Below are 27,471 nucleotides of genomic sequence, written 5' to 3'. Positions count from 1 at the left end.
CACAGCAGCTCTGGACATCGTGTTGTGCCCCTGGAGCTGCTGCTTCCAGCCCAGCTGGGAGATAAGAGCAGAGCAGAGCAGAGTGCGGCCGCCCCGTGCAAAGTACAGGGTGGTGCAAGCCAGGCTGAGGCAGGAGACACCTCCAGGGGGGCCACTGGAGCTGCTGGGGGACACGGCCATGCTCTTTGAGGACTACCTGCTGCAGGGTGAGTGAGCCCTCGCACTGTGGGGCGGGCACTGCCTCTGGGAAAGGTGCAGAAGTGACTGGGGTGACCCCACATTCCACGGAAGGGAGGGATTTCAGGAAGGGATGTGCCAGCAGATGGTGGGTTGGGGTGAGGTGGCAAGGTGGGTGAAAGGCTTTTTGCCATCCCTGCCTGACCTGAGGCTCAGGTGATGCCCAGGCAGTGCCTGGCCCCTGGAGATACCCCCTGCACCCACTGGGAGTGTGCTGTGGGGCTGAGCCTGGAGTTTGGGGTCCGGGGAAGAGACAGGGTGCCAGCAGCAGTGGGGGACAGCGGTCATAGGAAGACCTGCCAGAGCTGGTGCATCCGAGTGGGACACTCCAGGGCAGGAAGCCTGAGTGACAACTGTTGTCCCCTGCCCCTCCCAATTGTTCCTGGGACGCTGACGCTGAGCCCGCGAGGATCTCCTCATTTCCATGTTCTGCTCCCGCGTCTCAGCTGTCCTCCCCGAGACCCAGCGTGCCCCCACGGTTCAGCCCCGTCTGCCCCTAGTGCCCCCTCACCTCCCCAGCGCCCTTCCCCTGCCCAGCTCAGGAATCCCAGTGCCACCCTCATCATCAGTGTTTCCACCGGTACCGGTGCCTCCTGCCCTGCGCTCTCTCAGCCCCGGTGTGCCGAGCGGTGTCCCGGTGTCCCCAGGGCTGCCCCTGCATTCCCGGGGTCCCTCCAGCGCGGACCCTTACCCGGACCCCCGCCAGCCCCGCCCTCGCCCTGCCCTCCGCCAATCAGATCGCGCTATTGCCGATTGGCCCCGCCCCCTCCCTGTCAGTCACTGCTCCGTGTCACGCCCTGCACACGTCAGCGGGGGCGGTGCCGCGCCTGCGTAGTGCGGCGGCCGCGGTGACAGTGACAGGCTGGCAGGAAAGGGCGGGGGCAGGAAGGGGCGGGGGCCGTGCCGGGACCGGGACCGGGACCGGGATCAGGACCAGGATCGAAATCGGGACCGGGACCTAGGCTGGGACTGCCACGGGACGGGAGGGCTGCAGCCACAGGCCCCTCGGTAGCACCATGCTGAAGAAGTTCGACAAGAAGGACGAGGAGTCGGGTGAGGGGAGGCCGGGGGCGCTGTGAGGGGAGCGACCCCTCTGAGGGCACGGAGGGGATCGGTGAGGGGGAGCCCGTCGTGCCTGCGGGGAAAGCTGGGAGGGAAGAGACCCCTCCTGTGGAAATGGGGGGATCTGTGAGGGACAGGGGGAGCTGGGAGGGGAGGCTCGGTGCCAGCTTGGCGGCGGGGGCTTGCTGGTGTGCATGGAACCGGTGGGGAGCACTGTGGGAACACTATGGGAGCGCTATGGGGACACTATGGGGACACTATGGGGACACTATGGGGACACTATGGGAGCACTATGGGAGCACTAGAGCAGTCTGCTGCCTCCTCCTCGCAGCCGCAGCCGGAGGATAAACTGGTTGTATGGGGGCACAGCTCCCCGAGGTTACTGCCACATCAGCAGGTGCAGAGCCTGGGACTAAATGTTGAGCACATTAGCGCTGTTCACAGCTGCCCAGCTCTGGAACCAGGTGCTATGGCCGGGTAGAATCCAGTTCATCGTTTCTGGCCCCACAATCACTGCTACTTTCAATGGATCAGAAAATCTGAGAGCACCAAGAAAACACAAAGTTTCATGCCTGGCTTTTCAAAACTTTAGGCCGATTAGTAAGGAAGAAGTTGGTATTTTATGTGGTGTGTAATTCAGGTGGAAGCGATGCATCTTAAGAGAGTGTTTTCTTTCATGGCTTAGCCTTGTGATATCTTTTTCATCTTCCTATGAAGCCTTCTACACATCTTGCTCTGCATAACAAATCAGTGTGTCCTGGAGCAAATTGATTCAGCTTACATCTTGGTGATTGTTCTGTGTGGCTGTGCTTTCTTTTTATCTTAATGGGCATTAAATGCTTTGCTGTTGTTTCCCTTTTCCAAGGCCTCCAGTGACATCTTGATAAGCAGAGAATTTAGTGAGGCAGCTCTTGGAGGGGAATTGCTCTTGGCTTTAATTTTGGGGGCTGTTCTTCATTTGCACCTTGCCACACCCATCAAATTATTGACATTACTATGGCTAGGGCTGGCAGGAGATGCACAGATCCAGTTAATTGGCTTCTGTGCCTTTGCTTTCCATAGTTTTGCTGGCCTTGGATGACCTGCTCCCACTCCCTTTGACATGTCATTTTGGCCACAAAATTATGTTTCTCTACAAATCAGAATAAATTGTTGTTAGTTATCCAATATTAGGAACTTTATGAACACACACCCTTTGCTCTGCCCTCCCTCTCCATGGAAGAAAACTAAGGCAGGGTGCTGTGAGTACTGAGACCCCATGTACAATGTATTTCAGGATCCTTAGCACAATGAAGGATGAAGAGGTGATGCAGTGTTATTCAGGGCTGATTTAAGGATTATAGACATCCTGGACCATGGGAATACTGGGCTGCTAGGCAGATTTTTGGAACACATTAACATATTTATCCTAGAACTGGTTCATACTCCTACTAGAGACATTTTTGCACTTTCCCCTCGCTTTGTTCTACCTCTTCAACCTCACATAAGTGTCTGTGTTTTGTTCAGCCAGCTGCTGCCTTTGCAAACCTCTCCTGAGCTAGAGGAGGGCATGTTATGAACCAGGAAGGAGCCAGAGTGCAGATGTGTTTTCTTTTACTCTAGAGAGGGCTCCTGGCACCAGCCTGGGATGCTTCAGGCTTGGGTCAGGTCACATTTTGGCCCAGGAGAGGTTCTCTCTGGTGGACCAGGCTTTGGAACAAGCACTAGAACAACCCTGAAAAAGGCTGCATTCTGTCCCAGGGCCAGGCTGAACATAGGTTCTAATTAAAACCTGCTTATCAATAACTAGCAGCCTTTGAAAAGCTGCAGCTCACAAATGCTTGGGAGGCAATCTAATGGAGGCCATGCAGAATGATAGTGCTTTTCCCTCTGATGATTTCATCCTTAATTGCTGGGGGATTCTAATTATTTAGTATAATTTACTCTGTTAAGTGGAACAATGAAAGTTACTTTGTGTCCAGCCTATCTAGTCTGCTGTCTTGTTGTCTTAATTAGTGATAAAGCCAAAAATACTTTACTGGTGGAATTTTTTTGGTTTATATGGGAGGGATAAAGCACTCCTGACTCACCAGTCTGGCAAGCAATACCTCTTTCTGTCTAAGCTTTTGTTCCTAGGCCTGTCCTTTGATGCTCTAACTGCCAGCAAGCTGCCAGCCCAGGGTGGAAATAGTCTTTGGGGATAGAATGGAGCACAGTTATTTTACAGCTGATCAGTCTGCCTCAGCTCACATCAGTTACTTCTGGAGGGGATGGCAAATTGAAGAATGGGCAAATTGAATAATGTCAGTCTGCTCTGCCTTGCCTGCCTGCCATGAAGACATCCAGTTAATATTACTTCAAAGAGGGTGCTCTCATTGCTTGGTGTCTGTGAAAAAATCACCCCAAAATGCTCAGACTGCTTTCAAAGTATGGGCATGGTTAAAAAATTGCTTTCCCATGGAAGTCTATCCTTGGAGAAACTTTTACTCTCTTTGTTTTGCAGGTGGGAATTCCAACCCATTCCAGCACCTGGAGAAGAGTGCAGTCTTGCAAGAGGTAAATGTTCAGACCATGTCCTCTATGGAGTCTCTCCCTCTCTTGAGTAGGTCACTGGAGAACTTCAGCAAGAAAATGAGGGTTTGTTGCAGTCCTGCTTGCTCTGAAAGAGATGAGCAACAGTTCTTATTTTATTACTGGACAGATAAAGGAACAAGGTTGAAATGGTCTCTGTAACAAATAAAAGACTGTGAACTATAAATAGTAATAAAAGGACTGAAATTATCTGGGAAAGCTCACCCCAAAGCAGGGAGATTGGGAAAGTGCCTTGGACACCCCAGATGTCTTGTGGACGACAATATTAGTGAGAGGGGTGTGAGTGGTTATTGAAGAGTTTTATGAATTTTCTCTGAAAAATGCCATTCTCAATCCCCAGCCCCTGTTGTTTCAGCATTCTCTGTTTGCTCTGAGGTTGGGAATGGCTCCTGTAGCCTCAGCAAGCTCAAGTTTGTCTGTCAGAAGGGTGGTGTTTTAGCTAGCACACAGTGCAGACCAGTGTGGGTGAAAGTGTGATGACAATTTAGCCTTTAAACCTCCATTGTTCTTGGACTTGTAATCCCAGACTGCAAAACCAGCTGTTTAAAGGGGGTCCATGTTTAACAGGAATTAAAGGGGAATCTGATCCAAAGTCATTATGTGTCTTGCCATGCCTCACTCACAGTGTGTAGCTGGGACAGGCAGGACAGTGTTTGCAGGGGGGTCAGTGTCAGTCCTTGTCCGTGCTTTGTTTCCAGGCTCGAGTGTTTAATGAGACTCCCATAAACCCACGAAAATGTGCTCATATCCTCACCAAGATCTTGTATCTCATAAACCAGGTAAGAGAGAGAAAATATACATCTGTACAGACATGTGCATCAGGCCCAAAGCTGGTTGTGATATTTGGGATTTCCTTTCTTCTTTCCACACAACTAGGGGGAGCACCTTGGTGTCATGGAAGCCACCGAATCCTTCTTTGCTATGACCAAGCTGTTTCAGTCCAATGATGTAAGTGTGCCTTTGGTTTTCTCTATTTACCTGGTGGGACAAGTTGTCCCTTGAGATACACAGTTTTATAAAATCAGCTTTTCTGTCCTGTCTGAAGCTACCTGATCTGAGTGGGAAGAGTAGGGTGACAGTTTAGAAATGGTAATCAGCTTCCTAGCCCTTCCCAGATCTTGTAGCAGCTTAACTGAAGTATGCACTGCTCTTGAGGCAGAGATTCCTCTCTCTAAATTGCCTTTTAACTCTGAAATTGTGGTAGGCACGTGGATTTTAATATGCTTTGTGCCCAGCATTAAAATGTCCTGCTGAGAGTCAACAATTGTGTGTTTGGAGGAGTCAAGGAGTTAGTGCCTACTCACAGCAGTAGCACTGTCATTAGCTGTCCCCCAAACTGCAAGGCTTTAAAATCATGAGACCACTGCAGAAATCCCCAGACTCAGGAATAGACCTTGTTTGGTTTCTTGCTTTTGGAGCAACATAAGGCTTTCAACCACCAAACCATCAAATAGTTTCAAGTCTTTCTCCTTGTTCATATGTATGACAAGTGGAAGATGAAACTGTAGATCCAGCTAGATCTGGTATCTCTATGGCCTCACCCTAAGACTGAGGGATTAAAAGAAGAAGAGGTGTTTTGTTAATCAGCCTGGATTTTGTTAATCTTTTACATTCAGGGAGTGATGCACTCTGAAGGTATCAGGATTGTCATGATAAAATTATGTAAGCAGGGAAAACTGAGATCCCTTCCTATCTGGGACCATCTCAGCTGATGTTCTTCTTGCTTTTTTCCTTGCCAGCCAACTCTTCGCAGGATGTGTTACCTCACTATCAAGGAGATGTCTTCTATTGCAGAAGATGTGATCATTGTTACTAGCAGGTCAGTCACTTCACTTTTCCTGCTGTAATGCTGACATGCTCTTCAGTAATGTCTGTCCAGCTTCTTCAAGTAGTCCCTGAGCAGGATGATGATAGGGAATGCCCTTGGTGAGGAAAAAGCTTTCCTTTAGAAAAGACCAATAAAATACAGACATTAAACTCGTAGTGTTGTGTGCAGAATATGCTGTGTCCCCATATCCCACGTCCATGGATGTCAGGAGTGTCTCTTGGTTACATGATATGGTAGCACTGCTGGCTTTGCCCCTTTTGCAAAGGCTTTTTCATTAACTCCTATCTGACTGCCTCGAAATGTTTTGAAGAATTCTGGCCTAAATCCCAAGGCTTTCAACAGGTAAAGGATTTACTTCTGTAGCAGCACTGCATGCGACTTCACCAGGGAACAAAATTCCCTCTGTGAGTCATTCCTGAATTGCTGATCATGTGTTCTGGTTTGAAAACAAAACCAGTGAGAGACTCTTAAGTCAGAAATACAATTTATTAGTAAAAGGGAAAAAATCAAATACATGCAATAATACAAAAGAAAAAAAAACACTGACAGAGTGAGAATACAACCTGAACCTGAGACCCTGCTAGTTAGAGTGGTAGTAGCAGTCCAGATGAAATGGTCTTGTTGAAGTGGTGATCTCATAGAAAAGATCTTGTAGCTCTTGTCCTCTGGAAACCAGGGGTAAGGGCTGCCTGTTCTGTGCCAAGGCCCAGATTATATCCAGGTAGGGATGCTTAGCTCCTCTCCCCTGGGCACACATCTCACAATGGGCTGATATCTGAGTCATGTGGTGCGTCCTTGATATCTCTGAGTCATTGGCAAGGCATTGATGGGCCCATTAACAGGAGATAAGGAAAAAATAATGCCCCTCCTGTTTTCAGCAGCTCTTGAGGATGGGAATAGAATACATCTTTGTATTGTAACCTAGGACATCATGCCAGTCAGATGTCCTGTTGGGGAGTCAGGAGCAGGTCAGTATAGGGTCTGTAGAGGGCTGAGGCAGAAGCCAGTCTCAAGTGCTGCAATATGATGAATTCCTGGCCCTTCACAGTTGGTCTCCCACTGACCTGAGTACTGATCTTTTCCTCCTGCCTTCCCACCCCAGTGGGATTTGCCTGAGACCTGCAGCTGCCTGCTTGGCATTCAGCCATGATGCTGGCTGCCTGCTGCTCTGTGTGCTCTGGGTGTGCACCTGAGAGCTGCTGGCTCAGGAGTGCCATATTGAGAGCTTCCTGTTTCCCCAGCTTAACCAAAGACATGACTGGGAAGGATGACAATTACCGAGGCCCTGCTGTGAGAGCACTCTGTCAGATCACTGATGTAAGTGCTGCTTTTCCCATGGGGCAGCTCTGTGCCCTTCACTTTTTCCTACTTTTCCCCATGCCTTTCACAGTCAGAAAGGCTTTCCCACGTCAGTGCTGTTTCCCTCTCCCTGCAGAGTACCATGCTGCAGGCCATTGAGCGCTACATGAAGCAGGCGATCGTTGACAAAGTGCCAAGTGTGTCCAGCTCTGCTCTCGTGTCTTCCTTGGTATGTACTCCCTGCAGCACAGGCCTGAGGGACAATCAGCCAGGGAAGCACTCATCTGTGGTGGGACTGGACATCTTGGGAGTTCCAGGATTTTGTTGTTATTCCTGTCTTTGTGAACTGAGGGACTGGCGCTGACTTTGTTAGAGATCATCAACCTCCTGAGGCTGCAGCTGTCATGGCCAGATCTCTGCAGGCTGATCCCTTGTTCTTCTATAAATGCTACTACCAGCACACTCATGGGGAAGGCTCATTTCTTCTTAAGATAAGCTGAAATTCCCAAAGCTTCCCTCATTCCTATCTCATGGGTTGTTGTGGCTCCATCTCCTTCCAGCACTTGCTGAAGACCAGTTATGATGTGGTGAAGCGCTGGGTGAATGAGGCTCAGGAGGCAGCTTCCAGTGACAATATCATGGTGCAGGTAGGACACCCACCTCCAGCAGGGGAATAGCCTCCAGCAGCTGGGCATGGAGCAAACTGCTGGAGCTCAGCCAGGCACCTCTGGTTTGTGACATTCTCTTTCCCTGCACAGTACCACGCCCTGGGCCTGCTGTACCACGTGCGGAAGAACGACCGCCTGGCAGTCAACAAGATGCTCAGCAAGTTCACACGCCACGGCCTCAAGTCCCCGTTTGCCTACTGCCTGATGATCCGAATAGCCAGCAAGCTGCTGGAGGAGGAGGCTGGCAGGTGAGCAGGCTCCTTTGTCCTGCTGAAGGAACTTCCTGGTCCTGCTTCCATCTCCTCTTGCAGACTCACTTGCCATCTTATTATTTCTGTCTTTGAAGAGCAGCATGCAGCTTTGACCCTCCTATTGTTGGATAAAAGCAGAGAAATTATAGGAAGTCTTCCTGGTTCTTTTGGGATGACTTCTGTGAGTCTTGCTTGCACATCACATACTATCTTGTTTCTCTGGACTGTTTTGCATAGCTGTTTTTTTGTTTTACTTCATTTTCTCTGCGTTCTATAATTGTTTATTCTTCTGTAATTGTTTATCTAGCATGTATGCAGTGTGGCTTCCTTGTGGATAAGAGTTGTGGTGTGTACAGTCATTTCCTGCTGTGTGAGAGTTGAGGGGGATTCCCTTTAGGCTGTAAGGCAGAGGGTGTCTTCTCAGAAGGCAGCCTGACTGTCAAGCATGCTGGAAGTACAGTATAATGACAACTGCAAAATCTGAGGACAAAGTTGGTTTATGGCTGCTTTTACTTTTCCAAGGGCTGTGGGACCTGCCCATTTCTGCTGCTGAATTCTTGATTTCTCTTGAGACCTTTGTTTTAATACAGTCTTGTGGGGTTTTTTTGTCCCTTAGCCGCGATAGCCCTCTGTTTGATTTCATTGAGAGCTGCCTGAGAAACAAGCATGAGATGGTGGTGTATGAAGCTGCATCTGCCATTGTTAACCTGCCCAACTGCACTGCCAAGGAGTTGGCTCCAGCTGTCTCAGGTAAGTGTGGTGCTCATGGTCATGGAAAGAGAATTGTGAGCCTCCAGTGGTGACCCTGCTGATTGCCCCAAGAAACAAGGGCCTTGTGTAGTGTCAGGCTTTTTATGCTGCTCTGTCCTTTGTTGCTTTATGCTGCTACTGAGAGCCTGTGGTGTGTGGGAATTGCTTTGTTCTTGTAAAGGTATTTCCTGGTGTGTTCAAGTGTTATTACTTCATGGGTCAGTTCTGGGAAAGGAGCAGGGTTTGCATGAAATAGAGAACAGCAGTTCAAATTAATAGGAAAGATGACAAGGTGATGAATTTGGCTTTCACAAGGAGCAGAGGATAGCAGCACTGTGGAAGAAGGTGGAGGTAAGTAAGAGTTAGTTGTCAGCAGGAGTGTGACAAAGGCAAAGGGGAAAAGAAACAGGGAAGAATCCGTTATAAGTACAATTGCTTCTTAAGCATTTTTCTAGTTACCTTATGCTTGCAACTGTCTCTTTGCTGAAGCTCTTGCTTTAGGTATGAAATGCTCTCAATAACAGAGTGCCTAAACATCTGTCTGTGTTGGTTTTCCCACCTTGCAGTTCTGCAGCTGTTCTGCAGCTCCCCGAAAGCAGCACTAAGATACGCAGCCGTCCGTACCCTCAACAAGGTAGGAACCAGTCCCTTGGGAGCTCCAGTAGTGTCTCATGTGCAGGAGGTGCAGACTGCAGAAGGCAGTCAGGTTATGTGAAGATTTTGTGTGAATAACCTCTGTCTTGTGCTACAGCCTTACATTTCATTGCTTTCTGTCTGGAATAAAACCTCAAAGAGCACTCTACAGAAGAAGAAAACCCCTGATAGTTTTCACTGGTCTCTTAGAATGTCACTAGTCTTAGTGTTACTGCTTTTCCTTCTGAGCTTCCCATGGTGTGGAAGGTCCTTGTAAAACAGGGATCAAACCTTGGTGATGCTTCTTGCCTGCTCTGTGGCAGTCTTTACTCCAGCTTTTCCCTTACCCTTATAAACACTATAAAAGAAAAAGAGAATAGTAGTGTCTGGTAACTGCTGTGCTTCTGCCTACAGAGCTGTTTTGCACAGCTAGTCTGGCTACATTTTTGTTGGGAATTCACAGCTTTCTTTTCTTACCATATAGAGCAAAATCAGAGAGTTAAAAATAATAAAAGACTGTTTACTGCTACTGCTTTTCTTCCAGCAAGGGGTGCAATTCTGCAGGAAAAAAGAGCTGGTTACCTTAACTCCAGATTAGCTGAGATGTCCCTCATGTGCAGTCGATACCACTCATTTTTATGGGAAGGAGTGAGTTTTGCTGGGTTTGCCAGCTGGGCCTTTTGCATCTCTTGAGCGATTTTTATTCTTCCCTGGCTGCTGCAGGTGGCCATGAAGCACCCATCTGCTGTGACTGCCTGTAACCTGGACCTGGAGAACCTTGTGACAGACTCCAACCGCAGCATCGCCACCCTGGCCATCACCACGCTGCTGAAAACCGGCAGTGAGAGCAGCATCGACCGCCTCATGAAGCAGATCTCCTCTTTCATGTCAGAAATCTCTGATGAGTTCAAAGTAAGGAAGTGGGAGGAGGAGGGACACCCACATTCCTGAAGAAACCTCATGGTCTTTGTCCATGTTTGTGTGTGTGCTCTAAACCTGCATGGAGCTGCTTCCAGAAGCAGCAGAATATTTGCAGGGAAGAGAAAGTATTTGAGGCTGTCTGCCTAAGCCATGCCTCAGTCCTACATCTCCAAAGTCACATGCTCTCTCCTGGGGAGATGCCTTCTGAGAATTAAATCTTTCTTCTTTCCAGTGGGTGTGGGCTTTCTTTATGGGCTGGCCAGTGCATAAAGATCTATCTCCTCCAATTCTTAATATTGTACCTCCTGGAACTTCATTTGTTGAATAAACAAACACGAAAATGTAATTTCCAGCCTAGGGAGGCCAGCAGAAAATTGATACAACTCAGCTATTTTTTCCTGCAGGGTGAAACAGAATTGTTTTTTACTTGCCCCCTTTTCCTGCAGGTGGTAGTGGTGCAGGCCATCAATGCTCTGTGTCAGAAGTACCCTCGCAAGCACGCTGTTCTCATGAACTTCCTCTTCACTATGCTCCGGGAGGAGGTGAGTGTGCAGGACAGCTGTGTCTGCCTTGCTTGTGGCCATAACAGTGCTCCCTATGAGTGTCAAGCTTTTACTGTTAAGGCTGTGCAGTGAAAGCCTCTCTCTAAAAGGCTTGCAGTCTAACTGCAGAAATGCCCAGCTGTGCACAATAGTTATAAGCATACTGCCAGGCATATTTTTAGTGTGGTTTTCATTATGTGATTTTTTTTTTAATGGGGGTTTATTAACTCTCAAAGCAAATGCTAGCAACAGCAGATCTGTTGGCAGTCCATGTGTGTTTCACATTTGAACCAGCTTTCTTTTATACTTTGACAGCAAATTCCAAGAAGTTTTGTCTTGTACACAAAGATTCAATAACAACCTATTTATTGATGACACGGGACCACTTTTGTTCTGGTGTCTGTGTTCTGGCAGTGAAGGGATCACGAGTACCTATAACCATTCTCTGCATTCAGTCAGACAAAAATCACAGAAAGACAGCTTTACAGAGGTTTGCTGAGGCTGTTTCTAAATGATCCAACATGTCTGCAGCACAGCTGGCACCACTGCTTGCTGTGACATCACTTCCTGCCAATTACAGCCTCTCCGTTGGGAGCAAACTGGAGCGTCTCATTTTGCTCCTGTGAAAAATGGACCATTCTCCTTTCCCATATTTTCTGTGGGTGGATGGTATCATTTTGAATATGGTTTTGTACTTCAAAGCATTCTGTTTTAAAGCTTTTTTAATCTGAAGTAGCTCAGAAAGATCCAAATGCCCAGCACTGTGCATGTAATTGGCAGAGGGTAGTGTGCAGTTTAATCCCCTGGTGTGTACTGAGGACATCAGTAAATAATGTCTGAGATTGCCAAGCATTACTGGCATGTCAGGCTGTGGCTGTACCTGGGGAGGTATTGATTGCCTATCATCCCACACTAATAGAGCTATTTGGTGTGTCCTGCTGTGGCAGATACAATCCTTCATACGTTTCTCTTGTGATTCATCCTCAGATATCTAGTGCTAAACGGAGAGGGTTGGGTTTTTTCTCCTTCCATATGGCTGGTTTTAAGCACTAATTCTAGCAGTGGAGGATTTTGATGGAGATAAAAACCCTTCAGCCAGATGAATCCTTTTACTCTTGGGTTAGGAGTCTGTTTTTTTTTTTTCTCCAGTACAGCCATTCTGAAGGGAGCTGGCAAGAGAGCTTGAATATTAGCTGGCCCTCTGGGTGTAAAGAGGGTCAAAAGTGAGGGCAGAATTACTGCCCTCCTCCTTTCAAGCACACATTAAAAAGCACTGAGTGTGAGTGACCTTTCAAAGGAATGTTTCTCCTGTCTGGCTAGCTCAGAGTCTCTAAAATACTTTGATGTTTCCAGCTGAGCAGTTCCCTTTTGCTCCTCAGGGTGGCTTTGAATACAAGAGAGCCATCGTGGACTGCATCATCAGCATTATCGAGGAGAACTCAGAGAGCAAAGAGACAGGCCTGTCTCACCTCTGTGAATTCATTGAGGACTGTGAGTTCACTGTGCTGGCCACTCGTATCCTCCACCTCCTGGGGCAGGAAGGGCCCAAAACCAACAACCCCTCCAAATATATTCGCTTCATCTACAACAGGGTGGTTCTGGAGCACGAAGAAGTCCGGGCAGGTAAGTGACAGACCTGGAAAGTTCTCTGCCCTTACACAGCCATAGTGTATGAATGCCTCTGCTTTTGAGGGTTGTGATTTGCTCTAGGCCTGAGCAGATTGTTTTATACAGCAAAGATCCTGCAGTAGTATTGACAGAAGAGGCGGCCTGTGGCTGAGAAGTGGGAAGGCATATGCACTGGTTCTGAAACCAGACAAAGGGTTGCAGGCTAACACTTCACCTCTGCTTCTTTCTAGTCACAGTTTTACTAATGTACACAGTTTACTAGTGTAGCATCTCTGACATGATGTTTGATCAAGGCTGAGAAATGGAGGAAACTTCAGCTGATTCCTTTGCTTTCTAATTCAGTTTTCTTGACTTTTGCTACAGGTGCTGTAAGTGCCCTTGCAAAGTTTGGAGCTCAGAATGAGGAGATGTTACCCAGTATCTTGGTGTTACTGAGAAGGTCAGTTGGGACTTAGAGTTTTTCAACATCCTTGTCGAAATACCCTGTTTGCTTGAGAGCTTGTCTAGTCTCTCCTACCTGTGGGTCTGAGAAGGTGCAGGGGGTACCTGTGATCCTGTGACAGGATCACCAGTGCATTCAGCACCACAAAGTGGACAGAAGCCATGTGTGGCAGATTACTGCTTTTCTCATATAATTACTAGGAGATTGCTGGATCTCCCCTATGGCATGTTTTTACTGACCCTGTGATGTTTCTTAGTGATGTGGATTCTGAAGAAAGTTTTCCACTTTCCCCTCAGGTGTGTGATGGATGATGACAATGAAGTGAGAGACAGAGCCACCTTCTACCTGAATGTTCTGGAGCAGAAGCAGAAGGCCCTCAATGCTGGCTACATCCTGAATGGTACTGCAGGAAGGCCTTAAAACAAGTCTGCACCTCTTTCCTGGTCTAACAAGAGTTAAACTAAAGACCTGGCATTGTTGTGGTTTCAGTGACCTGTCCCTTCTGTCCCCAGGGTTGACGGTGTCCATCCCTGGCCTGGAGAGGGCTCTGCATCAGTACACCCTGGAGCCCTCTGAGAAACCCTTTGACTTGAAATCTGTTCCTTTGGCAACAGCTCCTATCATTGAGCAAAGAGCAGGTGAGGAATCAGGTCCCCTGAATGCTGGTGATTCCCTGCACTAGGCTTGCTGAGAACTGCTGGGCTCCATCCCATTTGAATTTTGTGGGATTGCATCTCCTGGAAAGACTAAGGCCTGCAAATCTGGTTGCTCTCACATTAATGTTTCAGTTGAGTCCCAACTGCTAATAATAGTAGTAGCTGGCAATCCTCAGTGGAGCTGCTGCAGTTTTAAAGCTGCTTAGGAAGCCAAGTAGGGGTGTCTAGTCTACATCAAATGAGAATGAGCTCCCTTGCTTTCCATAGTCAAATTCCTCTTTAGACATTGATCTGTTTTCTGTTTTAGTAATTCCTTACTCTTCCCCTTCAACTCTTTTGGGTTTGTTTTTTGTTTGAGTGCTTTCTTTCTCATTTGCAGAAAATGTCCCCGTTGCTGTAGTGAAACAGCCAGAGAAAGTGGCAGCAACACGGCAGGAAATATTCCAAGGTAAATTGATGCAAGGCCTCTGCTCTGTCCCTGTGGGAGAGCTCTGAGCCACCTCTTGCTGAGCCTGCCTTAGCCCCTCTGGCTTCTTCTTACCTTCTTACAGGAAGTGACATGAGCTCCCAGCTTAAGGTCAGCTGGTCACTCCTGGAGGGTAGGGGTGCCTGCAGTCCTCTTTTTTCTGTCTAGCAGTAGACATGAGCAAAGGATGTCTCTTTTTCATTTTAAAAGTCTCTAGGGAATGTTTAGGAGTATTTGATGGATAGTTCCTTGCTGTAGCAGCTTCTGGCAGCTGAAACAAGGGGTTTGACACTGCTAACACCTCGTTGTGTCTCGAGAAGGCAGTAATTTGTGTCCTCTATTTCAGAGCAACTGGGGGCCATCCCAGAGTTCCGGGGGCTGGGCCCACTGTTCAAGTCCTCCCCAGAGCCTGTGGCCCTGACAGAGCTGGAGACAGAGTATGTGGTTCGTTGCACAAAGCACACCTTTGTCAGCCACATGGTGTTCCAGGTGGGTACCTATGGGGGGTGCTATTACCGCGCCTGAGTGGGTCGCTGCTGGTGATAGAGAGACGGTGAATCTTGTTTCTTGATCAGAAGGCTGATTTATTTATATATTATATAGAATACATTATAACTATGCTAAATAGAATATGGAGAGAGGTTTGCAGAGCAGCTAGGCTAGCTAGGAATCGATAGAAAGTCCTTGGACACAACTTTGTTATAGATTCTGAGTCCCTGGCTTACACTTTGTGATTGGCCCTTAATTATAAACAAGAAGCATGAGCCAATCAAGGTGCATCCCATTACATTCCCCAGCAGCTGATAATAATTGTTTACCTTCTCTTCGGAGGCCTCTGGCCTCCAGAAGACACAGAAATCCGAAAGAAAGGATTTCTGTGAAGAAGTGTCTGCGACAGGGTGCTGCTGAGGGCTGTCAGAAAATAAGCTCCTGACTGGCTAAAAGCTTCGTTGTGAAGATATCTCTCAGGGATATCATAGATTGGCCTAAGTTGGAAGTGACTTTAAAGATAATCTAGTGTCAGCCCCTCTGCCATGGACAGGGACACCTTTCACTGGACCAGGTTTCTCAGAACTCCATCCAGCCTGGCCTTAAACACTTGCAGAGATGCAGCACCCACAGTCTGTGTTCAAAGCACAACACTGCAATGAGTAGTCCTTAATTTCTTATCCATGGTAACAGAACCCCAAAGAAAATGAATAAGGGTGGAGGGTGTGTCTGAACAATGCTTACAGGTACAGTCAAATCCAACAAGCACTAGGTGGGGCTGTTCTCACTCAGGAGTTGGCAGGGGAATCTGTTCTTTCTTCTATGGTTTGGGGCATGAAAGAGTGAAGCTTACTACATCTGAGAAGCTGAAAATGGTACCCAAGAAAGAGATCCAGTGGGGAGAGCTCTTCATCTGCTGTGTTTTGTTTTAGCCTGTAGCACAGGTGGTTTCTTCTGTACATTCTGGCTTTGGCTGTACCACACTGCTGCTAAATGTGGGATGTTAGGATTGATGTGCCAGTCCCCTTGCCTGGGTTTCAGGGAGTCTGAGGCACAGTGAGTCCTTTGCTAGCTTGTGAGCTGCAGCGTTTTGTCCTTAGCCAGCTCCTTCCTCAAAGCTCAGAACTGCTTACACTGCCCTCACAGGGCTTGACCTTTGTTTCTATTGTCCATCCACCAGATGTAATTGTGTGAGCTTAAGAGATTTGGCATTGCAGCTGGAACAAAGTCTGATCAGCAAGTTTAGACTTGCTGAAAACTTCAGGCTTGCTGAAACTTGCTCAAGCTGTACCTTGTTCAAGCCATGCAAACAATCCTCTTTCCATCTGCTGTGAAGGCACTGAGTCCCTGTAGCTTCAAGTGGGATGATGCAGGCAACACAGTACTTGCATTTCTGTAGAGCAAAGAATTAACCTAGGAATTACTGGAAATTGAAGGAAAAAGTTCCATACTAACTGGTGGAACTGAAACAGGCAAAATCTGACACATCCCTGCCCTCACTGAATGTGTGATCCTGCCTGAGTTGCAGAGGGCAGGCCTTGGATTGGTGTGTGCTGGTTTGTTTTTAAGTCTTGTTTCCTTAAAAAAAAAAGCTTGCTGGAGCACTGGACTCCCCAGCAGGGTTTCAGTTTCTCCCCTAAAGCATTTAAATGAGCACTTTTTAGTCAAGTTGCTCTGTCATGAGCCAGCTGATGGTGAGGTGCACCATGGAAGCACAGAGAGCTGGGGGTTCACAGGCTGACACCAGGCTCCCCCTGTGCCTCAGCTGGGGCTGCTCTGCAAGGAGTAGTGAGCAGCTTCAAGCTGTTGCTGCTTTCCCCTTTCCTGTTTAGTTTGACTGCACGAACACCCTGAATGATCAGATCCTGGAGAATGTCACAGTGCAGATGGAGCCAACAGAGGGCTATGAGGTCATTGGCTATGTACCTGCCAAAACCCTGGTGTACAACCAGCCAGGTACCTGCTACACGCTGGTGGCACTGTCTGAAGAGGATCCAACAGCAGGTAAACAGTCTGCACTCTTTTCTCCTCTATTGCTTATCCTCACACATTCTACCTTCCATCCCAGCCAGGTATTTATAGCCTGTGTATGGGTGCAGCCCTGAGTGATGCTGAACATGACTTGCTTTGCTGTTTTGGGGGCTGTCAAGCCTTCCTTCTCCTCTGCTGGTTCCCTTGTGCTGTAGCACTGCCAAGTTGGGCTGTGAGAGCTGGCAGATGAGTTGTCTTTTGTGCACCCTGGGCTGGCCTTCATCCTTTGTGTTAGACAGGGGGAGGCTGATGCCTGTAAAATGCTGAGAGTGCCCAGATGCTCTGGGTAGCAAAGGGGTATTTCAGACAAACTGCTAGAATTTATGGCATGTCTGTTTGAATTGAACACACCCTCCCCTGTTTGCCACTGTCCAGAACATGAATCAGGCTTTACCTGTGCTTTGGGCTCCCTGGTTTGTGCTCTGGAACTGCTCTGCTGCCGTGTTGCTGCTGTTCACTCAGCAGTACCATCTTCTAGGGATGAGTCATCACTTCTTCTCCCAGCTGAGTGGTATTAATGAGCTGCAGCATTGCAGTGCAAGGGGCTTTCACTTCAGAGGCACAGGAGCTGATCCCTGTGTGTGGATCTTGCCTCTTCACAAGGTGCTGATGGGACATGTTTAGTTAGTATTCCCAACACAATGTCAGGTTCATTAGTAATAGCACTTGATCTGAGGATTATAGTCTTGTACAACCATCATGAGCCTGTCTTTATCACTGTTTGCTTAATGTTATAAATAAATAGCTTGTCCTTGAGAGACAGAAACTGTTGGAGAGCTCTCTCTAGGTCAGTGGCTAAGCCCGTGCTGCTGACAGTGACAGGGAGAGCCTGGCTGCCCCAAAGCTCCCAGCCCCATTCTGCCTCAGGGCAGTGTGGCTGTGGTGGTGATGTGAGCTCTGCCTTTGCTTTCCTGTCTCCAGTGGCCTGCACGTTCAGCTGCATGATGAAATTCACTGTCAAGGACTGTGATCCCAACACGGGCGAGACGGACGATGAGGGTTATGAGGATGAGTATGTGGTAAGAAGCTGGGCATGTACCTGATCCTGGAAACTGCTGTCAGTTTGTGGGGTTTTGCAATCTCAACTTGGATCCCTGCAAGCAATGATGTGATCACCATCACCAAAGTGGGCAGCATCATGTAGAGGGAGCTCTTGCTGTTTCTGATGCACAGGGGAGTTTGCAGAGCTTGCTTTGTCTCATTTGGAGTGTTCTCCTGTTGTAGATGGACACCTGACTGTGCAGGATATGTGTGTTTTGGGAGGCCGTGGTGCATCCTCTGGGTTTGGCTGACTGTGCCCTATGGGCTCCAGCAATGGCACACTGAGGGTTATGGAGACAGAGGGCATCTTTTGTTCTCCACAAGTTGCTCCTTTGGTGGCACAGTTAATTGTCTAGAGGCTTGCCTGGCACAGAGAAGCTGCCATCCTTGTTCTTCCCTCCCTAGCACTGTCACTGCTGCAAGCAGTGCTGCTGCAAAGCACCTCTCTTCCTTGGAGAGGAGGAGATGTTGTTCACAGCCTCAGCCTGGCCTGTTAGCTCCAGAGAGTTTTCTGTGCATTGCCTGTCACTGCTGTGAATCTGATTAGAGGCACTGCTGTGCAGTGAGTCACTGTCTTCCCAGAAAAAGTGGGGAGAGTTTTTCACAATGGAACATACAAGGTTAACACTTCTTTCAGCTTCCTACCAGTCACCAAGGCAATTGAGTGACACTTAAACTCTTCCATGTGTTTCAACTAGAATCAGGAGGAAATTCTTTTCTGCAGGAATTGTTGGAATTAATGCAGGCTGGTGTCCTTCAGGGCATTGCCTGTCCTTCATTACACACTCTGGAGGGCCAAGCCTGGTTCTGCCTTGCACAGGTGCAGTCACAGCAGCTGCTCAGCTACCCTGGTGCCAGTGTTAGGTGATGGCACATGTCTGACAGTGTCTCATTTTACCAGCCTACAAATTGATAAGCCAGAAAGGAAAAACACAAGCTTACATGCATTTCAGGGAAGCAAATGCTCAAGCAGCTATTTATAAGCTTTTGTTTTTCCCTATGTTTTGGCCATTTGTCCAGTGCTTTGATCTCTGTCAGACCAAGGGCTGTGCTCAGGGCAGGAACCTGGTTTGTAAGCCCTGGAAATGGCATCACTGTGCCTTTCTCAGGCCTAGCAGCTGCTCAGTAGCAAACCAGAAATGGAAGTGGAGGCAGTCTCCTGCATTCACCTGAGCTTAGGAGATCCAGTCTAAAGTCTGAGGATTTCAGGGTTAAGAACAAGCATGTTTCACTTGAACCTTTTCTACCACCAGCTTGAAGACCTGGAGGTCACAGTGGCTGATCACATCCAGCGAGTTCTGAAGCCAAACTTTGGAGCAGCCTGGGATGAAGTGGGTGATGAGTTTGAAAAGGAAGAAACCTTTACTTTATCTGCTATTAAAACCCTTGAAGGTAAGGAAGGGTGTGTGAGCACAGCAGAGCTCTTATTTTCCCTCTTGCAGGCAGAGTCCAGAGGCTCAGCCTGGCTCACTTCAGATCTGTCACAGAAAGGCTAATGGGGCAAAACCCTTCACAAGCTTTGCACCACAGCTGTTTAATAGGGAGCTGCAGTTACTGTCATAATAAGTTAGTTCAGGTTTCAAAAAAACTAGTGAGTGTTTTGTGACCAGTAGAGACCAGGCTGGATTGTGGAGGCAAGAGAATAGCTTGCTTTGCTCTTGCACTTAACCCTTCCAAGCAGACAGACCATAGCTCAGTTATGAACTCCCACCATTCTTCCTGAGACCAGTAATAAAAAATGAAAACATCAGAAGACATGAGGCTGGTGAGGAGGCTGGTGGGGTAAACCCTCTTCTCTTTCATCATGTGTCAGAGTCCTTCTATTTCACTCACAAACCTGTGAAGACTCAGTTCTTTTGATGCCTTACAGAGTGTCCTTGTCCTGTAGCCATTTCTGTGCTCCCTTGAACAGCCCTTTGGGGTTTGAAATACTCTACCTGAGCCTTTTCATATTTCTCCTGAAGACCTGTGTCTCCTGCAAGACATCTCCTCCCTTTTCAAGTCTCCAGAGAAGTGAGCAGGCTGACAGGGCTGTGCAGTAAGTGCAGCCAGCTGCATTCTCCTGCCCTTGTCTGACTCACTCCCCTTCTTCTTTCTGTTGCACATTTGCTACATCAGATAACAAAACTCTCCCATGGTGGTGGGGGTTTTTGTGTGTTGTCTTTGTAGTCCTTGTGGCCTCCAAAACCATGATTCTGACCAGTGGTGTGTGTCCCTCAGGACAGGGAACGTGAACTCTAACATGTAGGGAGAGCTTGAGTCACTTTTAGGTGCCCTTTATGTGCTCCTGTTAAGGTATCAGTGACACAGAGCCCATTTTATTGCTTTTTTCTAACAGAGGCAGTGAGCAATATTGTGAAGTTCCTGGGGATGCAGCCCTGTGAGCGGTCAGACAAAGTGCCAGATAACAAGAACTCTCACACACTGTACCTGGCAGGTGAGCTGTGGGCTGAGGTTCTGCTTGAGGGGCAGCTCTGGGAGGTTGCACAGAGCTGCCTGTTGAAAATCAGGAGTTCCTGACGGAGTTCACTGTGCTCTGGGTTGGATTTTGAGGTTTGTTCCTGCCATGATTTCTCTCTCTGCAGTGCAGAGCAACTGGTCTTGGGATCGGGGAGGGTGCTGTGGTGGAGGGGATGTTGGGATCAGCCCCGGGCTCAGCTGGGTGGAATTTGCTGTCTTTGTGATCTGTGGCATCCTGCTTTGGAGTGAGCCTGGTGTGGGAAAGACAGCAGCCTTACCCAGCAGAACAGATGATACTGGAGCTCTTAAACAATCCTGGATCTCTTCTCGCCTGGAGTTTATTTTACACTTTGGTTTCATGGGTTTTACAGTAGCAGGAGTCCCAGGTATGTTACAATGAATGGGAACTGAGCTGCTTTAGGGTCTCTCCTGGCCCAGTACAAGGACTTGCCAGATGTTGCATTAGTGTTCATCTTCAGACTTGCAGGGGAGAGCAGCCTGCAGCGTGCTCACTGCTTCCTCCCCTGTCCTCTGCAGGTGTGTTCCGGGGTGGCCATGACCTCCTGGTGCGGTCTCGCCTTGTTCTCACGGACACGGTGACCATGCAGGTCACGGCCCGCAGTGCGGAGGAGCTCCCTGTGGATGTGATCATGGCCTCCGTCGGATAAACCCCTTTCCAGGACTGTCCTAACTCTGAGCCCCCACCGACAGCACTATAAGGATCACGGTCACTACAGCAGCTTTCGTGTTCTCTGCAGTACAGCTGTACTTGGGGCTTTGTCTATAAAATCACCATGTTTTTAATCTCCGGCTACGCCGCGCTCTGTCCCCGCGTCGCAGCCGCCGCTCCCTGTGCTCCTCCCGCTGTGGTTCCAATAAAGCAGTGTTGTGGCTCTTCCTGGCTGTGTCGGGGGCGGGACCGGCGTTTCGGCGGCGGGGGCCGGCGCTGTCCGCGGCCGCAGCCCCTCCCCGGGGCGGGCGGGAGCGGAGCGGAGCGCGGCGCCCCGCAGAGCGGGCGGGAGCGATGTGCGGCCGCACCGCCTGCTCGCTGGCCGCCGACAACCTGCGCCGGGCCTGCGCCTACCGCGACCGCCGGGGCCGGCAGCGGCAGCCCGAGTGGGTGCGGCAGGAGCGCTACCAGCCCTCCTACAACAAGGGCCCGCAGTCCAGCGGCCCCGTGCTGCTCTCCCGCCGCCACCTCCAGCAGGTATCCCCTCCCTGGGGCCGCATCCCGGCGGGGCGGGGGCTGGGCATCCTGCAGCTCACAGCGGAGCGGAGGGAAGGAGGCCATGCCTCCCGGGGGGGTGAGGGACTCGCTCTGAACGGCCGTGGTTTGTTTCGTTTCGCTTTGCTGTACGTGGCAGGTATTGAATTTTCTAATTGCTGAAATGTCGCTTCTTGTTAATATTTACATGTTCAGAAGGAGGAGGGGAATCGTGTTTCCGCCACAGTGTTTATGTGTTCTGCAAAAATTTGTATAAGTGCTTAACCTTAGTAGAGTTTTTTTGCAAGTGTCTGTAATTGCTCTGCTGGTTTGAATTGGCTTTCCTGAGGCACCTTTTTTTTTTTTTTTTTTGATTTCATAACTCTGCGGATGTGTCCAGGTCACATTGTTAGTAGGAGAGAGTAGAGAGAAAAAGAAAATCTCAACTCCCGAGCAGGACAGTAGCTGTACACCTGTGGTGACTGTTGTCCCGCATAATTTAAGCCTTATCTGACCCCCCCCGGACAACCTGGGCAGCCTCTACGGCTGTTGATGCTGCTCGTTTGGTTTCACACACAAGGGGTGCCCGGCCAACTGCTGCTCTTTGGCGTTCGGCGGGGTGAAACGGGGTGTGCTCAGTCGGAACATCCCGGTCTGGACCCGCTCTGCTCTCCCTCCCCAGCTGCTGGGGCAGCTGCACTTCGCAGCCGTTACTGGCACCGGTGAGCGGGTTAGTCTGGGAGCCTCGGTGGGACCTCTCAGGAGTGCCCTGGGCAATGCCATCAGCCTCATGCCCTCCTTTCCTGCTTTAGGGGTCCCACATGCCCCTGAGAGCAGGCAGTGGAGCTGATGGAGCAGAAGCATATGGGGCAGGGAGTGTGGTACAGGTCACAGGCAGACACTTGCTTAGTTGTCCATTGCTGTTCACGTTGTTGGGATGCTGGTGCTGTGCAGGGTGTCCCTTTTTGCCACTCCTACCCTGAGGGACCTCTGAAGGACTTCACAGAACTGCACACATACACGTCCCTGCATACACACAGCTATAGTAGGTGTATTTGTGTGTGTCTGCTGCAGTCCTTTGGGAGCAAACAACCCAGCACTGGCAGATGTGGGCAGAAAGTGAGAGCAGCCTGGGGGAGAATCGAAAGCCACAAACTGTTTCCATTGTCCAAAGGCAGGTAATATGCAAAGCACAAGCAGTGAAAGTGCACCAGGTCAGCAGAAATCGCATTATTAAAATGAAAATGAGGCTTTTGCCCCTTTGGGATTTTCGGTGTCACCAGGGGAGGCTTTGAGGACTTTGACACCAGCCTGACGTGGCTGTTTACTCAAGAGCTCTGGAGTTCATGTCTCCAGCCATTTCCACTAAAAAGAAGCTGTGTTAATTCTTCCAGAGAGTTGGGTAAGTCCCACAGGGACAGTTCTTTATTCCTACAAAATATTAATGTGTTTTCTGCTGAAGATTAATTCTTACATGAAGGCTGTTAAGGATATGGAAAGGGTTATAATTAGTGGCTATTTCTGCATGGCTTGGAGGGGCAGTGAGCCCCAGCTTGTCTCTTGGCAGAGATGCTGGCCAGATCCCCACTTTTAGGCGGCAAAGCCACTTCCACAGGACTTGCCAAAACACCTCTCTGAAGCTGTGGGGATGCTCGTGGTCTCTGTGACATTGCTCTGACCTGAGGTGTTTCTCTGTTCAAAGGATGCTGACTCCTCGGAGCGGGTGCTCATGGACATGCGCTGGGGCCTGGTGCCCTCCTGGTTCAAGCAGGACAACCCCTCCAAACTGCAGTTCAACACCTCCAACTGCCGCAGTGATACCATGCTGAGCAAGTCCTCCTACAAGGTGAGCTGCTGCCACCTTTGTGTCCTGCCTCAAAAATCCTGTAGTCAGCAAAACCAGGCCAGAAACATCTGCTGGGCAGGTACTGGTCACCACTTGCCATTGCACTGGAGGCAAGTCCCTGTACTGCAAAGCTGGGGGTTTCACTAAAACAAAGAACTGAAAAGGCACTTACTGGAAAAGCTCAGGATAGCACTGCTGGTGACATTTGTGCATCCCAGGAATTCAGGAAAGTCCTGGGAGGGAGTGAGAGGGCTGGGTGGTTGCAGGAGCCCTTCTGCCATTGCAGGCTGCCTGGGGCTGCTGCTCACTGCTCACTTGTGCTGTCTCTCCCCAGGGTGCTCTCCTCAAGGGCAAGCGCTGCGTGGTCCTGGCCGATGGCTTCTACGAGTGGCAGCAGCAGAGTGGGGGGAAGCAGCCCTATTTCATTTACTTCCCCCAGAGCAAGGATGCCACGGTATGGAGTCCCTTGCTGTGTCTGAGCACTTGCACCCAGCTCTGGGCCCGTGCTCCCTTCAGCCGCCTGGGGAGAAGCCCTCTTCCCTCCTGCTCTGCCCATCCAGCAGGGCCGTGCTCTGTGCTGGCTCGGCACTCTGTCACCCCCTGTGGCTGGCGGTCCCCATCGCAGCGGTCTCCGGGCTGTGAAAGGTGACACGGCGTCCCTGCCGTCACGGTCACTGCTCCCCACGTGCGGATATTTGCATGGGCGGGCAGTGTGGCTCACAGGGGACTGGGCTGGGAGTTTCACTACCTCTTTCATTGGGCTGAACCGGTGGCTGGGATATTCAGACGGGGAGGAGAGCACTGGCTTGCCTGTGGGAAGATGAGGGTCCTGGTGCCTCTCCTGGAGTCACCTCAGATCAGTAAAAAGACTCCTGGAGAGCCTCAGATTAGTTGTGATCATGACTCAGATCTGAATCACTGACCTGCCTCAGCACTGGCAGATCTGTGCTGCTTTGGCTGACCCTGGTGACCAGGACGATGGGGCCTCTCTCCTGCAGGAGACAGACAAGGAGACAGAGGGAGATGAAGAATGGAAAGGATGGAGGTTGCTTACTATGGCTGGGATTTTCGACTGCTGGGAGCCACCAGGAGGAGGAGAAATGCTGTACACTTACACCATCATCACTGTGGATGCTTCCAAGGATGTGAGCTTCATCCATCACAGGCAAGTGAGAGCAGGCAAGGGGGTTGCAGGGTGGAGGGGGATGAAGTAGGAGACCTGCACCTCTAGACTCCAGTGTGGCAGCACTGACAGGCATGGAGTGCAGCAGCCTCCTCTTGCTCTAGGGGAGAAGGGCTACGTCACTGACTCATTTTGGGCCACCAGCTCATGCCCTTTCCATAAATCACCATCTCTGTGCTCTGTGGATGGCAGTTGGAATTGGATCACTTTCTGGAACTGGTCTCCCTGCCTGATCAGGGCCTGGCAGTCAACCCCTCTGCCTCTTCCAGCAAATCAGCTACCTGGATGAAGTGAATGCACACTCTGCCTTGCAGAAGAGCATTCTGCTGCTTCAGTTTTTCCTGTTTCCCCCTAGATGCCAGCTCCTTGCTGGCTCAAAAGTCTGGCTTTTGCCACCACACTGACATATTGCTGCTGAGCTTTGGCTCCAACTGTCTTATCCCTTAGGATGCCAGCCATCCTGGATGGGGATGAAGCCATCAGGAAATGGCTGGACTTTGCTGAAGTGCCGACCCAAGAAGCTGTTAAACTCATCCAGCCCACAGAGAACATTGTTTTCCACCCAGTGTCCACCTTTGTCAACAACATCCGCAACAACACGCCCGAGTGCATTGCAGCCATCGAGCTAGGAGCCAAGAAGGTGGGTGCTGCTGGGGGCTTGGCAGAGGGGAGCTCAGCCACGAGAATGTCTCTGAGCTGGGTCAGAGCTGCCAGGCTGCAGGAGGAGTGGCAGTAGGCAGTGTCTGCAGAGCATGCCCGTGCTTGATGCTGGAGTGCGGAGCCCTGGACAGATTCCCTTCCCTCTGCTTCCAAAAATAAAACTGGCAGCCCATGCCAGGATTTTGCTGCCAAATGAGGCAAATTCCATGTGAAATGGGTCTTGGAACAAGCCTGTTCACAGCAGTCTGGGGAACCTCCCACAGATGTGCTTGGTTGCAGGCAGGGCTATTGCTCCAGCCTCCACATCCTGCTCTGGACCAGCTCTTGCAGCTGGCTGCCTGCCCTGCTCCCTCTGTGCCTCTCACTGTCTTTTGTCTATGCAGGAGGTGAAAGCCACCCCAAGCAACAAAGGGATGCTGGGCTGGTTAAAAAAATCCCAAGAGAGCTCTCCCCAGAAGAAAGAAAATGATTTGCCCAAGTGGACAAGTCAGTTCATCCAGAGCCCTTCACCCAAGAAAACCAGCGCAGATGTCCTGCAGCAGTGGCTGGGGAAGCAGGGACAGCCACCTGCGAAGAAGCACAAGGCTTAGGCACCAGCTGAGATGGCTGGCCATCTCTTTTACCCCTGATTTCCTAAGCAGAGTGAGAAATGGTATTTTTGGAAGGCTTTGCAGACTGGTGTTGAAATCGTCCAAACCTCTCAGGTGTTGTTCTGCTGCTCTAGGTTGTTATCTGTGTTCTTTGGGTTTTGTTAAAGGTTGATGTCTGTAAAGATTTTAGCTTTGTCTTGTGCTGATGGGAGTGAATATAACCTGTTGTGGCCTCCCTCCCTGCCAGTCATGCAGGGAGACAAGCTCTGAGAGCCCTGAGAAGCATCTCAGCCTGCTGGGGAGGCATTCTGGCTCCTGACAATGTTCATAGTTCATGTCTCTTTCTGTTTGGTTTTCTCTTCTCTTTTTTGGTGTTAAACTTTTACCTCTTTTCCACTTAATTCCACACTGATTCTGTACCAATTCCTTTCCAATGCTCTTGCCCTCAAAAGATGGCTGCAGTGCTGAGGAACAAGCAGTGAATATTATGAGGAAGCCCCAGGCTGGGAAGATCTGCACCAGCATTGCTATGTGCATTCATGGCTCCTGAACAGGGAGATGTTCAAGTGGCACAGGGAGGAACTGGACCTGGTTTAGGTTTCCCTGCTGTGGAACCAGTGTGTCTGTCACGTTGTTTGTACAATCATTTTGTTAATGGGATTTGAAGACTTAGAGAGGATTTCCTTGATCTGGGGAGGGATGCACTCTGCCTTATTTGAAAAGGCAGCCAGTCATTAAAGCCCAGATAACCTAAGTGCCATTACAGAACAACATAGGGCCGTTGTTTTTGAGGTCAGGGATTTTGTAAACAGAGCCAGATGTTACAGACCAAAAGCCTTACACACACTGAAATCCTTGCTAGAAATCAGTGCTTCCTTTGTGTTGGAAACAATAAAATGGGCTTCACTGGCTGGCTGTGCCGTGCCCTTGTCCATGTGTGTGTCTGTGCCCTCTTGCCCACTGCAGCCCCAGCTCCTCTCCATCTGCTGAGGAGCCAAGCACCTTCCCACTGCTGAGCTCTCAGGGTCTGAGCTCTGCAAGGCCAGGTTGGTGGATCTTGTCCATTTGCCAGTGGTAAATATTCCCTGAGGAGTGACTCTGGGGCTCCTCTAGTCATCTGTCCCTGGGGAGCTGCAAGGGTGGCTGTCGCTGAGTCTGTCCCTGGGGAGGGACAGCAGAGCCAGGGCAGGAGCCACAGGGTGGACACCTGGGGAGACCCAAGTGCTCTTGGACTGAAATCTGCCCCTGAATCCCTCTGAATCCCTCGTGTGCTCCGGAGGCAGCTGAGCGCTGGTTTCATGACTTAGGGGAAGCTGGGATTAGGATTTCTATCCAGAGAGCCTGTTGCTAGCTGGCTCCTCATCGCTGTCACCGTGACTTGAGGCAAGAGAATCACTGTATTAGCAGCTCCTGCCAGAACAGACCTTCAGCTGCTGGCACTGTCACCTTGATGCCTGTCCTTGCAAGAGCCACAACGGGAGGTTCCTCTCCCTGCCTGCCCCTTGCTGTTCCAGCATGAGCTGCTCAGCTGCCCCAGCCTAGTCAGTGCTAACTGCAGATGAAGCTTTTCTAAAGGTCACCAGCTCATCTGGAATTCATTTCAGGTCTCCAATTGCTGTGGAGGGAGTGAAGATGCTGAGCACGAGTGGAGGGATGCTCAACTTTCCCAGCTCTGGAGAACATAATCCTTCCCCTGGGGATGCAGGGGCGATGCAAAGGCACAGGGTACAGGTTATCTCCCTCCAGACTGTGAACACCACCAGCATGGCCAAAAAAAACCCTACACTGAGTGTTTAATGAGGATGTGTTATTGCTGAGCTACATCACCCTTAAACTGGAGTCTGGCTGCTCGCCTAAGGTTGTTTGAGGCAGTTCCACTAACCTGGTGCAGCAATGACCACAGTCAACCCGGCCTGTCCACAGAAACTGGTTAGGGAGAAACTTTCCCCTTTGATACCTGAGGAGACAAGGGCGGGTGGTACTCGCTTGGGGTTGCCCTCGCTATCGGGGGT

At 49.8% G+C, this 27,471-nt stretch overlaps 2 protein-coding genes across 2 annotated transcripts; both read left to right on the top strand.

Annotated features, from left to right (window-relative positions):
• Nucleotides 1-1,139: 1,139 nt before the first annotated feature.
• COPG1 (COPI coat complex subunit gamma 1) lies at nucleotides 1,140-20,874 on the top strand. The gene is made up of 24 exons (XM_058032173.1): nucleotides 1,140-1,290; nucleotides 3,782-3,834; nucleotides 4,569-4,649; nucleotides 4,747-4,818; nucleotides 5,610-5,689; nucleotides 6,940-7,015; nucleotides 7,134-7,226; nucleotides 7,558-7,644; nucleotides 7,756-7,913; nucleotides 8,533-8,666; nucleotides 9,233-9,300; nucleotides 10,023-10,211; nucleotides 10,667-10,762; nucleotides 12,142-12,385; nucleotides 12,755-12,830; nucleotides 13,130-13,233; nucleotides 13,346-13,471; nucleotides 13,869-13,937; nucleotides 14,302-14,444; nucleotides 16,277-16,448; nucleotides 17,397-17,494; nucleotides 18,770-18,908; nucleotides 19,855-19,953; nucleotides 20,514-20,874. Exons 1-24 carry the CDS (start codon nucleotides 1,254-1,256, stop codon nucleotides 20,642-20,644), a joined length of 2,625 nt encoding a protein of 874 aa, XP_057888156.1. The 5' UTR covers nucleotides 1,140-1,253; the 3' UTR covers nucleotides 20,645-20,874.
• A 126-nt stretch (nucleotides 20,875-21,000) lies between these two features.
• HMCES (5-hydroxymethylcytosine binding, ES cell specific) lies at nucleotides 21,001-26,382 on the top strand. Its single transcript, XM_058031939.1, has 6 exons — nucleotides 21,001-21,183; nucleotides 22,883-23,026; nucleotides 23,361-23,480; nucleotides 24,025-24,191; nucleotides 24,657-24,849; nucleotides 25,253-26,382. Exons 1-6 carry the CDS (start codon nucleotides 21,001-21,003, stop codon nucleotides 25,457-25,459), a joined length of 1,014 nt encoding a protein of 337 aa, XP_057887922.1. The 3' UTR covers nucleotides 25,460-26,382.
• The last annotated feature ends 1,089 nt before the right edge of the window (nucleotides 26,383-27,471 follow it).

The sequence above is a fragment of the Melospiza georgiana genome, chromosome 11, assembly GCF_028018845.1.
Source record: "Melospiza georgiana isolate bMelGeo1 chromosome 11, bMelGeo1.pri, whole genome shotgun sequence".
Taxonomy (NCBI): Eukaryota; Metazoa; Chordata; class Aves; order Passeriformes; family Passerellidae; genus Melospiza; species Melospiza georgiana.
Note: the sequence above shows the minus strand (reverse complement) of the source record. Positions and strands in the feature narration are given on the sequence as shown.

Bases quoted from the DNA above. Each gene is read 5' to 3' on its own strand.
- HMCES (XM_058031939.1), top strand. From the start codon at position 21,001: ATGTGCGGCCGCACCGCCTGCTCGCTGGCCGCCGACAACCTGCGCCGG. The intron at 21,184-22,882 runs GTATCCCCTCCC...CTCTGTTCAAAG, and splicing joins CCCGCCGCCACCTCCAGCAG to GATGCTGACTCCTCGGAGCG. The intron at 24,192-24,656 runs GCAAGTGAGAGC...CTTATCCCTTAG, and splicing joins GTGAGCTTCATCCATCACAG to GATGCCAGCCATCCTGGATG.
- COPG1 (XM_058032173.1), top strand. From the start codon at position 1,254: ATGCTGAAGAAGTTCGACAAGAAGGACGAGGAGTCGG. The intron at 7,914-8,532 runs GTGAGCAGGCTC...TTTGTCCCTTAG, and splicing joins CTGGAGGAGGAGGCTGGCAG to CCGCGATAGCCCTCTGTTTG. The intron at 12,831-13,129 runs GTCAGTTGGGAC...CTTTCCCCTCAG, and splicing joins ATCTTGGTGTTACTGAGAAG to GTGTGTGATGGATGATGACA.